Here is a 12,702-nt window from a genome sequence, read left to right as displayed (position 1 = left end):
TCGGCAGCATTTTTCCCGTCGTCACCATCGCTTTTCCGTCATCGAAAGGGGAAAGGACCGACGGAAAAACAAAACCCACGTTGTAGCAGCGACGTCTGGCGAGAGAACAAGGGAGGGGCACCGGAGGAACCTTGGGCTACAGCAGCGCCCGTTGGCAGCGCTGCTGTGGCCGTTGGGTGACAATAGTGCCCATCGGGAGCACTGTCGTGGCCGTTGGCGACAACAGCGCCCATTCACTCCATCGGGCATGCTGGCATGCTTGTTGGGCAACTGTAGTGCCGGTTCCCTGTAGTGGGCGCGTGTCCGTTGGGCAACAGTCATGCCCGTTCACAGCAGTGGGCGCACTGCCATGTCTGTTGGGCAACCACAACAGCCGTTGAGTGCGCTGCAGTGTTCGTTAGACAAACTGTAGCGTCAACATAAAAATAAAAAATAAAAATAAAAATAAAAAAACTTTGGTTTTGTAAGATTTACCTAACGAGATTGACTCGGGTGAGTCAACTCGGACCAGTTGCTGCATATCAGGTCGACTCGAGTTGAGCTGGCTCGACGGAGTTGACTCATGCGTTTGGCGCATATGCCCAATAAGGCTGCTCGTATTTGTTTGTTACATTTGGTTAAATATTTTGTTTATATATATTAAATTATAGAACATTCATTGCAGCTCCAAGGAAATAAAGGCCAATGCCGCAGCATTGGGCAATTGATTAAAAAAAAATTGCTCAGTTGGTCTAGTATTTTCACTCAAATTGTTTGAAGCTACATGTTGCCAAAGTAACCTCTGTAGTGTAGAATCATTTGACTAGAAATACATAGATGTTTGTATGGAGTTATTTATGCAAATTGTACTCGGCCTAAAGGAAGACACAGTTTGGCCTAATCAACAACGTGCCTGTGATGATAAATGTGTGACAGTTATAAAGACTTTTCATGTGAACAATAGTCAGTCCAAAGAAAGGCTATTGTTTGACAGAACTGATTGTCAGTATTTGATCATAGGCTATTGTTTGACAGAACTAATTGTCAGTATTTGATCATTACCCTGAGAGTACCACTTACAATTAATTTATTTGTCCAAAGACTAGGAATTAATGTTGTACTAGGTATCTTGAGATGGGTCCTCAATTTTGATTTTATGTTGTACTTGTCTTATTTTTTCTTTATATGACATGCTAGTTAATTTGAGTATACTTGTTTATTTTGTTCTTTATCCAGTTTCTGTTGCTACTGCTACAAATGTTATTGCTCAAATAAGCAGCATTCCAATGCTGAGCAAGACGAATTTTAAGGCATGGAAAGATACCATGGAAATTGTCCTCAGTTGTATGGGTTTGGATCTTGCACTTTGGGCAGAGCAACCCATTTCTTCTACGGATAACCTCAATGAGGTTAAAATTGAGAAGTGGGAGCGCTCTAACCGAATGTGCTTGATGATCATGTAATGCTCCATTCCAAAGGCGTTTCGGGACTCTATGATAGAGAGCAAAAGCGGCAAGAAGTTCCTAGAAGAAATTGAACAATATTTTGCCAAGAATGAAAAATCGGAGGCGAGTAGCCTTTTGGCTAAACTCGTTTCGATGAAGTATAAAGGCAAAGGGAACATAAGGGAGGACGTCATTGAAATGTCTCATCTTGGGTCAAAACTCAAGTCACTTAAGTTGAGGCTGTCTGAGGACTTGCTCGTACACTTGGTTCTAATATCTCTTCCTGAACACTGTGGCCAATTCAAAGTGAGTTATAACACTCAGAAGGACAAATGGTCTCTAAATGTGCTTATATCTCACTGTGTGCAAGAGGAAGAGAGGCAACAAGGGGATAAGAATGAAAGTGCTCACTTGGCCTCAACCTCTCAGTACAGGAAGAAGAAGAGAGGTAAGGATACTGCGGTAGGTTCTTCTCAAACTAAGAAACAGAAGAAGCAGGCTGAGGAGTTTACCTGCTAATTCTGCAAGAAGTCAGGACATATGAAGAAGGATTGTCCCAAGTACTCCACTTGGCGTGTAAAGAAGGGTATGCCTCTAACTTTGGTTTGTTCTGAAGTTAATTTAGCTTTTGTACCTAAAGACACTTGGTGAGTGGATTCTGGTGCTACCACTCACATTAATATGTCTTTGCAGGGTTGCCAGTGGAGCCAACAACCAAGTGATGCTGAAAAATTCATCTTTGTGGGCGACGGCAATAAAGTTGCAGTAGAGGCTATAGGAACTTTTAGATTACAATTAACTACTGGATTTTATTTGGATTTATTTGAGACATTTGTTGCACCGTCTTTTAGGCGGAATTTAATTTCTATTTCCATTTTGGACAAATCAGGTTTTTCTTGTTCTTTTGGAAATAATAAAGTTAGTCTCTACCAAAATTCAAATTTTGTTGGTTCTGGTCCCTTAATTGATAATCTATATATGCTTGTTGTTGTTAGTTCCTAAGAGAAATATTGCAAATAAGTTCACATGGTACGAAACAAAATTCAGTGAGAATTTTGCCACATTATGACACAAATGTTTAGGACACATCTCTAAACAGAGAATTCAAAGGCTTGTGTCGGAAAGATTTCTTGAACGCCTAGATACTACAAACTTCCAAGTTTGTGTTGAGTGCATCAAGGGGAAACAAACAAATGTTAAAAAAGTAGGTGCCGAAAGAGCTAAAGATGTTTTAGAACTTATACATACAGATATCTGTGGTCCATTCCTTACAACTTCACGGAATGGCCAACAGTACTTCATTACGTTCATAGACGATCACTCTAGATTCGGTTACCTAAATTTAATACATGAGAAGTCACAATCCCTGGATGTCTTCAAGTCTTTCAAAGATGAAGTTGAACTTCAACTTGGAAAGAAAATCAAGGCTATCAAATCTAACCGTAGTGGTGAATACTACGGACGTTATGATGGATCAGGAGAACAACGTCCAGGACCCTTCGCGATTTTCCTCCAAGAGTGTGGAATTGCTTCGCAATACACCATGCCAGGCAAACCCAGTATGAACGGTGTTGTAGAGCTACAAAACCGAACTTTTAAGGATATGGTAAGGAGTATGATCAGTCATTCCTCTTTGCCAGAGTCACTTTGGGGAGAAGCTCTCAAGACCGTGGTGTACATCCTTAATAGGGTACCGAGCAAAGCAATTGCCAAAACCCCCTATGAGCTTTGGACAAGCAAGAAATCTAGCATTAGGCACTTGTACATTTGGGGTTGTCCAGTTGAGGTGCGGCCTTATAGGCCACATGAAAGAAAACTGGACTCAAGGATGGTTAGCTGTTATTTCGTTGGTTACGTTGAACGCTCTCGGGGTTATAAGTTTTATGATCCCACATCACGATCCTTCTTTGAAACGGTAAATGTGAGATTCCATGAGGATATTGAGTTTGGAGGGGAAGAAAACATAAGAAATGTTGTCTTTGAAGAAAAATATGTTATTGACAGTGATCAGGTTGCCATACCTATTGATGTTCAAGACACAGTTCAGGCACTAGAGGACAATGTTCAGGCTCCTATTCCTGACTTTGTTCCAGATCAAGACAACAATGAGATTCTTCCTCTTGTACCACCTTTAGTACAAACTCCACAACCTCAAGAAGTGTCATTAAGGAGATCCACTAGGGAGAGGAGAAATGCGATTCTAAATGATTATATCATATTTCTCCAAGAACATGAGGATGGCGTCAGATTGACAGAAGATGACCCGATTAACTTATGTCAAGCCTTGCGCAGTTCTAACTCTCAAAAGTGGATTGATGCCATGAAGGATGAGATAAAGTCTATGAATGACAATGACGTTTGGGATCTCATCAAGTTGCCTAAAGGTGCGGAGCCCATTGGTTGTAAATGGATATTTAAAACCAAGAGGGATTCAAAGGGAAATGTCGAGAGATATAAGGCCCGTCTGGTCGCTAAAGGCGTTACTCAAAGGGAAGGCATAGACTATAAAGAGACTTTCTCTCCGGTATATTCGAAAGACTCTTTTAGAACAATAATGGCACTAGTGGCTCATTTAGATCTAGAGCTACATCAGATGGACGTCAAAATTGCGTTTCTCAATGGAGACATTGATGAGACAATTTATATGGTACAACCAGAAAATTTTGTATCTGGTGATCCAAAGTCTATGGTCTGTAAAATGAAAAAATCCATCTATGGTCTCAAATAGGCTTCCCGTCAATGGTATCACAAGTTCCATCAAGTCATAACCTCGTACGATTTGGAGGCGAATATTGTTGATGACTGTGTATACCATAAGTTCAATGGGAGTAAATACATCTTCCTAATATTATATGTCGATGATATTTTGCTTGCTAGTAGTAATATAGGCTTAGTGCATGAAACCAAGAAATTTCTGATGAAGAAATTCAAGATGAAAGATCTTGGTGATGCCTCTTTTGTATTAGGTATACAGATACTTAGAGATCGTTCTCAAGGTATCCTTAGGATGTCAAAAAAGGGCTATATCAATAAGATGTTGAGCAGATTTAGCATGAAAGATAGTAAACAAGGAGACACACAGGTCGCTAAAGGAGACAAGTTTAGTCTCAAAAAGTGCCCTAAAAATGATCTTGAAAGAACAGAGATGCAGAAAATTCCCTAAGCATCAGTAGTAGGGAGTTTAATGTACGCTCAAGTTTGTACTCATCTCGACAAAGCATTTATAGTAGGAATTCTAGATAGGTATTTGAGTAATCCGGGTATGCAACATTGGAAGGCAGCCAAATGCGTGATGCGGTATCTGAGGAGAACAAAAGACTACATGCTTACTTATCGGAGATCAGACAGTTTAGAGATCATTGGGTTCTCTGACTCCAACTTTTCCGGATGCCAAGATAGCAGACGCTCCACATCATGCTACATCTTTATGTTGGGTGAAGGAGCTATCTCATGGAAGTCTACTAAGCAGACTCTCATAGCTTCTTCAACCATGGTTACGGAGTTCATTGCTTGTTTTGAGGCATCCAACCATGGAATATGGTTGCAAAACTTTGTCACTGGGCTGTGAGTGGTAGATGGCATTGACATGCCATTAAAGATTTATTGTGACAATAACTCGACGGTACTTTATTCCAACAACAATAGGAGCTCGACGAAGTCGAAGTTTATCGACATCAAGTTTCTAGTTGTTAAAGAGGGAGTTCAGGATAACCAGATTTCTATAGAACATATAGGGACAAACTTTATGCTAGCAGATCCATTAACCAAGGGTTAATAACGCCTAAGGTCTTTCATGAGCACACAGTTCATATGGGCATCATTTCTGAGAATACCTTGGTTTAGTTGGAGTCATTATTTTTTACTATATGTTTGCTTAAGACATTGAGTTATTCGATTTTTTTAGTAATAAAATTGATTGCTTATTATTCTATTTATGAACTTGCTTGTGTTTTTCTATGTGAAATGTTCACATTGCATTAAGGACTTTGGAAAGATCTCACTAAAGACTAAAGAAGGACCAGTTGGAAACAGGCATGTTTGAGATCACATTGCATGTAATTGCATGTAATTTCCATGCTACTCATCCATATTTGATATATGTCACTGTGTGTATTAGTATGGTGATCCTCGTGGTTTAGTCACGACTGTAATGTGATGAAAGTCATGGTGGTTCCATTATTAATATATATATATATATATGATGGTTCCATTATTAACAGTATACAGATGCGCGCCTCAAGAATTTGTAATATAATTGTTTCAGGAATTATATGTAACCCAAGTGGGAGATTATTAGGAAATTCACATTTACTATTCTAATTTGGGTAACATATTTATTATGCAATTATATTTTCTATTTTTAATAGAATGGGCTGAAATTAAGTGATCTAATTTTATTAAGCCCATTTAGGAATGGGACAATTGAGTAGATACCATAGGGAATTATGGGAACCCTATATAAGGAGATAGAATATGGTTATGGTCCCTAATATACTAAATCACACACAGTTTCCTTCTCCCCATCTAGGAGAGAGATGAAGGTCCCATTGAGGAATAAGGAGATTTAGTTGAGGAAGACCACTACACCAATTATCCGTTCATATCGTTCGTCATAGTGATTCCACAATAGAAAGACGAAAAATTCTGAATGGATCCAGGTATTTATCACAATCCTAATTTTCTGGCATGTTGTAAATTCTGGATTAGGATTTACTATTGTTTTTCTATTAGATTAGCCCATGCAGGCTTACAAACGTTTCCCAGCACCTTTCAAAGAAATGATTAGTATGGCCATAGTGAGTACATGGGTTTCTTTGTCATTTACCTCTTCCCCATGCACGAGCTCTCCATTGCTCTTTATCTTTCCCCCTTTGTTCACTGCCTCTACCAAAGCTACTCCAAGAGGCATTGGACACAAGGTTAGAATTCTTAGTTTTCACTTCAAAAATTCACATGGCTGGTTCAATTCTCATCAATCTTTCTACAGTATCCTCAAAGTATAGTTTATCTAATTCATGGTATGATTTGTGCTTGAACAGATCCATAGCTTGAACTAATGGGATGTAGAAGTCGTGTAACTTTAATTTCTTCTCCTTGTCTTTCTAGTGGCCATATCCACATCAAGAGGGTGATATTTATTGATTTGACTTTCTAGTCGATCAAGGAACTAAGTCGTGACTTCTTAGGGATCGGAGGTGACATGGATCCAACACACTCCATTGAGCCCTATGGTTCATAGAATTGAATATTATGAACCACTTCCTCAAGGAGGATAAGGAGAATCCATGCTAGCCATGAACAAGAGTAGAAGAGGCATTTATTAGGATGAAGATGCATCTGTATAGTGACTTCACATCTTAGTTTTGGAATAGTATTTGTTGAATTTGATGAATTGCTGGTTATCTAATGCATAAACAATTACCAGTCTCAGCATGAGACCACATTTGATGTAATAGATATTTAAACCAGAATATTGAAATCTTAAAGTTACATTTACAAGATTGAATGTCTTCGTAATGTGAATGATGACATTTCTTATGTGTTCTGATCATGTTTTAGAAATGTTATACTTGTAGCTGTTCAAAATGAGGGTTATGTTAGGAATTAGACACCCTAATTCCAAACTAACAAGAACAATAATAATAATAGCGAAAGAAAAAAAATCAAGTACGAAAAGCAACAAAATTTATAAGGTTCGTCTCAACTAGATCCTGTCTTTTCCTGCTGTAGTAATCAACTATAAAGATGAAATAGTTTACAAGAGAAATCACACACACTTACATGTGTTTTTTTTCTCTAAGCTTTCTCAACCACAACTAATGATGATCCTCGAATTATCAAACCCTAATAGCGGTGCCCCAAATATAAAGAGGAAACTAAGGCAACCGCGATACAAGAGTAAAATTCCCAAACTACCCTTAAATGAAATAGCAGTTATCGTGGACCTGGAGGGGGCACCACCATCACACCCCTAGAAGGGGGGCGGGCACGACGGCCTTACCGCAAAAAATGATCCCCGTATTGACTCAACATAGGGTGTTGATTAAGCTCTACAACTCAACAATCTCCTACTTGGAGACTAATCCATCATCAATATTTTCTCTGCAGTGGTAACAACGTCTCAATCCTTAGAGAGAAGTCCAACTGAAATTGCACACAACTTCATTTTCTCAATAGTAATAGTCTTTATTAACATATCAGTCAGATTCTGACTTCCTTGAATCTTCTCAAGTGCTAAGACTCCATCCTCAAGAGCCGATCTAATGAAGTGATAATGCACCTGCATGTGATTTGTTTTGGCATGATAAACAAGATTCTTTGGTAAATGAATAGCACTCTGACTATCACAATACAACACATTCTCCCCATGTTTGAGACCTATTTTTTCCCGGAAAGACTGCAACTATACCATCCCTTTGTTGGCTTTGGTCACGACAACATATTCTGCTTTAGTAGTGGAAAGAGCAACTATCTTCTGCAACTTAGAGACCCAACTAACTATTGTACCACCCAATGTATATACATATCCAATGGAACTCTTCTTGCCATCAATGTCTCCAGCCATGTTATCATCTACATAACCTTGTAATACCAAGTCTGAATTTTAGAAACATAAGGCTGAGTCTGTAGTGCCTCTCAAATACCTGAGAATCCACTTCACTGCTTCCCAATGTTGTTTACTCGGATTACTCATATATCTACTCACAACTCCAACTACATGAGCTATGTCTAGTCTAGTGCACACTATGGCATACATGAAACTACCAATAGCAGAAGCATAAGGCACAATGGCCATGTGTGCTCGCTTCTGCTCTGTAGAAAGTGAATGTTCCTTAGATAGCCTAAAGTGACTAGACAAAGGAGTACTCATTGGTTTTGCATCAGTCAAGTTGAATTTTCTCAACACCTTCTTAACATATTCGTCTTGTGACAGTTTCAAGACATCAATGTCCCTAGTAATCCTCATCCCAAGGATTTGTTTTGCAACACCCAAATCCTTTATTTGCCACTAGTCCAAGCACTGTTACTGTTCTAATAGTAGTCAATTTTACTACTGGTGAGAAAATCTCAGTGTAGTCAATGGCTTCTTTTTTTGAAACCCCTTTATCTCTAGTCTTGCCTTGTACCGCTTGCTGCCATCATATTCGTCTTTTATTCGGTACACCCATTTGTTCTGTAAGGCCTTCTTCCCTTTTGGTAGTTCGGTCAACCACCATGTTTGATTGGATAACAATGAATCCATCTCATCCTTCATGGCCCTAACTCCCACTTAGTTGATTCATCAACTTGCACGGCTTCCTCATAACTCTCTGATTCACATTTATCAGTTAACAAAATATAATTCAGTGCAGGGGAGTACCTCTATGGTGGTCTTCTAGTTCTGGCAGATCTCCTGAGTTTAGTCATAGGAATGTTCTGATTTACTTCTGGGGGTATATTTTATTGGTCTTCTTGAGCAATATTCTCCACCTCAACTACTGGAATATCTCTCAACTGAATCACTTCAAACTTCTTAGCTTCATCACTTGTGTTATCAGACTTTATTCTCAACATGTCTTTATACAAGGCATCTTCATTGAAGATCACCAAACTCGGTACCACCATAGCCAATAAAGAAACATGTTGATTTTTAGGACTCCATGAATTTAACTCATAGAGAAAAAAGGAGAGAGACCCATTGGGAGAAAACTGGAGGAAGAAGGGTTATGGACTTTGTTATTCCTAACCCTCTCCATGAAGCTCTATTCATAGATTTATGAAACTACTATATTACAATAATACCCCTGAACTTAGGGTTTAGAGTTTAGGGTTTTAACCTTAAAACTTTAACTTAATTACATCAACGTCATCTCTACGAGATGACCCTTTATTTACCATCCTGCCATCAATGTATGTGAGCCTATGGGCCTTCTCCTTGATTTTTGGGCCTTGAGCCCGTCTTCTATTTCTCTTAGATGCATGTCTCTTCTTTGGTCGTATGGGCTTGGGTCCATCTTCTAATACACTTGGATATGTGAACCTTCCTTGGTCATGTAGGTTTGGGCCCTATCTTCCAACACTCCCCCTCAAGCTGGGAGTGAGAGAACAACATGAACTCCCAGCTTGCTACAAATGATGTATAAAATCTTTCTTGTATAATATGCCTTCATCTTCCAACCCTCCCCCTCACGTTGGTGCTCTCGTTCATGAGGCCCAGTTGGTATATTATCAGTGAGAGTAAATCACTCCTAATTGCTAAGACATTGCTCTGAAGTATCCACCTCCACCACCGTGTCACTCCACAGGACAACGACTCTCAAGTGGTAGAGTAATATATGATATTAATGGGGGGAAGTAACATAAATATAACAATAAGTTCCTCCGTCGTGGACTTCCTACCACAAATATTTATAATATTTTTTACGGGGATGAAGTTCCTCCATCATGAAATCCCAAACACAAATAATTTTGATATTTTTGACGGGGATAAAGTTCCTCCGTCATGGACTCCCAACCACAAAAAAAAATTGATATTTTTTATGGGGATGAAGTTCCTCCGTCATGGACTCCCAACCACATATAATTTTGATATTTTTTATGGGGATGAAGTTCCTTCGTCATGGACTTCCAACCACAAATATTTTTGATATTTTTGACGGGGATGAAGTTCCTCCATCATGGACTCCCAACCATAAAAAAATTGATATTTTTTATGGAAACAAATGAATAATGGTATGAGGCTACCTCTTCTTCAATAAGAATGTCTCATCAAAAGAAACACAATAGCAGCAGCTGAAATGGGTTTGGACCCATTTAACACGAACCAAAATAATCCTTGTAAAATTACCCATGAAGTAATCTAATGTACATATTTGTTCTATATAATATGCTGACCAAGGAATAGTTTGTCAATTCCCAAAATAATAATCCAGCCAGAGAAAAATTTACCGAGTTGCGCCGAAATCAGTATCAAACCTGGGCATGCATATCGAGGCAGAAAATACGTGGCCTGAGTCAAGTTGACCTTGACCCGAGTTGACCAGACCGAGTTGGTCCGAGTTGACTCAGTCTGGCTTGTGCAGGAGTTCGGCTTGTCCGGGCGCGGGCTGAGCTGAATTGACTCGGGAGTCCGGGTTGCGCCAGAACAGGCGCGGGCCTGCTGATTAATTGATGTTTCCTAAGGAAACATCTAATTTGGCAACTCGTCTTCCTCCCCGCTTTCGGCGGAAAACCAAAAGAAAGTTTCCAACCCGATGATAAATCCCGACAGCTGAAAATGGAAACTTTCCGCTCGATGGTAACTCCTGCCATTTGAAAGTTTTCAAGATATCCTCTTCCTAGAACGACAACCGTATCATTTTCCCCGTGGCCGAAGGACTCTCAGTGGAAACAGAGCTCTGAAACAGCAATTCGGCGTCATCGTCCTCCCGCGGAAACCAAGCTGGCGCAGGAAAAGCCATAAAAAAATAATCTATCTTCGAAAGTTACGGAAATAGCAGAGGACCAGCGAGGAGATTTTGAATCAATAGAGTCATTGTCCACGACCTCCAAAAACAGAAACAAATCTGTCGCAACGCCGACTTCCAAACGATCAACGCTGTCCGTAATGCGGACATATAACTCAAAAACCAGAATAGAAATTTTCCAAACAAAAAGTTAGCACCGGAAAATTATAGTGTCAAAAACTGGATAAAGAACAGAGTTCGTCCTCCACCAGAAACAGAACCAGAGTCGTCTTCTCTGGCGAAGTAATAATCAGCCACTGTATCTATCCAACAAAGCAACAATGTCGCAGACATAAACCTTCCGTTCTTGACTCTCGGCTGAGTGAGGATATATAGCGTGTTTTTCTTGGAATTCTGATATTGGATGATACTTACGGCAGAGATCAAGGAGATACGAGATTAATGGCAGCTTTGGACAGCAGTCAGAAGAACAACAGCATCTGCTTGTTCCATCGGCTGCTGCTAATGGTGGGAAAACTGAATAATAGGATGCCAGAGGAATATAGGCTGAACAAAGTTAACTATACGTCAATGACGCTGACAAAATAAAAGAAAATCATGGACCAGCTAGAGTGGAAAAAAACAACAATCAAAATCAAACCGAATTCCAGCAACTATGAAAAAAGAGAATGAACCTGAAAAAAAAAAAAACATAGTCAAAGTCCTGAAAATCACAGCTCTGATACCATGCTGATTTTCAAGACTCCATGAATTAAGCTCATGGAGAAAAAAGGAGAAAGACCCATTGGACGAAAACTAGAGGAAGAAGGGTTTTGGACTTTGTTATTCCTAACCCCCCCCCCCCCCCCCCCCCCCCCCCCCCCCCTTGAAGCTCTATTTATAGCTTTATGAAAATACTATATTATAATAATACCCCTGAACTTAGGGTTTAGAGTTTTGGGTTTTAACCCTGGAATTTTAACTTAATTACATCAATATCATCTCTATTAGATGACCATTTATTTATCATCCTGCCATCAATGTATGTCGGCCTATGGGCGGTCTCCTTGATTTGTGGGCCTTGATCCCATCTTCTATTTTTCTTGGATGCATGGGTCTTCTTTGGCCTTATGGGCTTGGGCCTATATTCTAATACACTTGGGTATGTGAGTCTTCCTTGGTCTTGTGGCTTGGGCCTTGTCTCCATATTGTTACAATGTGAGACCCACCATGGCCCCACAAGCTGGTGGACCCATCATGAGCTCGAGAGGTCAATAAGAGTCCTCATACAAAGTGGCTCTAGCTAAGAGATAAAGAACATGTGCTAGAATTAAATAGAAGATTAGAAGATCAAGTGAGACCCACAAAGATACCATGAGCTGGTATCTCTATCTACATGAGTTGGAAGATTAGGTGGGACCCACAAGATAAGACCAAGAGCTGGCTCTCTAGCTTGATTCACGTCATTAACGAAGGTGTTTGTAGTTGAGTTAAATTAGCCTCTTAAATAGATAATGTAATCTTATCATGATATGCTTATCTTGGAGAGTTTCTAATTGGAATGTAATTAGGAGTCCTAAAATTACTTGTTCCTCAACTATAAATAGAGGTGATTGTAACTTGGAATTCATCATGCAAGTTTCTTATTTTTTTTTCTTCTCTCTCGTGTGAAGTGTTATCTCTCTACTCTCTTTTATTTTCCTTCTCTTCTCTCTCTACCCGAGAGCTCTTCTCTTTTCCTTATTTTTCTTTCTCTCTGCCCTTGCTCGAGGTATTATTCATGGGATCCTAAATTCAATATGCTATCCGAGCTACCAATTTAGGATCCCCATTATGCTCTGTGAAGATATGAT

At 39.6% G+C, this 12,702-nt stretch overlaps 1 protein-coding gene across 1 annotated transcript; it reads left to right on the top strand.

Annotated features, from left to right (window-relative positions):
* Positions 1 to 824: 824 nt before the first annotated feature.
* On the top strand, positions 825 to 11,394 carry LOC137954916 (uncharacterized). Its single transcript, XM_068801804.1, has 6 exons — positions 825 to 981; positions 1,216 to 1,388; positions 1,458 to 1,886; positions 2,118 to 2,313; positions 2,507 to 3,558; positions 11,290 to 11,394. The coding sequence occupies exons 1-6, from the start codon at positions 825 to 827 to the stop codon at positions 11,392 to 11,394; spliced, it is 2,112 nt and encodes a 703-aa protein (XP_068657905.1).
* Positions 11,395 to 12,702: the final 1,308 nt, after the last annotated feature.

The sequence above is a fragment of the Aristolochia californica genome, unplaced genomic scaffold, assembly GCF_029961685.1.
Source record: "Aristolochia californica isolate CCGP_79_NKW_82.1479 unplaced genomic scaffold, dmAriCali1.0.hap1 SCAF_2, whole genome shotgun sequence".
Taxonomy (NCBI): Eukaryota; Viridiplantae; Streptophyta; class Magnoliopsida; order Piperales; family Aristolochiaceae; genus Aristolochia; species Aristolochia californica.
Note: the sequence above shows the minus strand (reverse complement) of the source record. Positions and strands in the feature narration are given on the sequence as shown.

Excerpts from the sequence above, each read along its gene's own strand:
- LOC137954916 (XM_068801804.1), top strand. The coding sequence starts at position 825 with ATGGAGTTATTTATGCAAATTGTACTCGGCCTAAAGGAAGACACAGTT. Across the intron at positions 982-1,215 it reads ATTGTTTGACAGAACTGATT|TTTCTGTTGCTACTGCTACA; the intron begins GTCAGTATTTGA and ends TTCTTTATCCAG. Across the intron at positions 1,887-2,117 it reads AGAGAGGTAAGGATACTGCG|GGTTGCCAGTGGAGCCAACA; the intron begins GTAGGTTCTTCT and ends ATGTCTTTGCAG.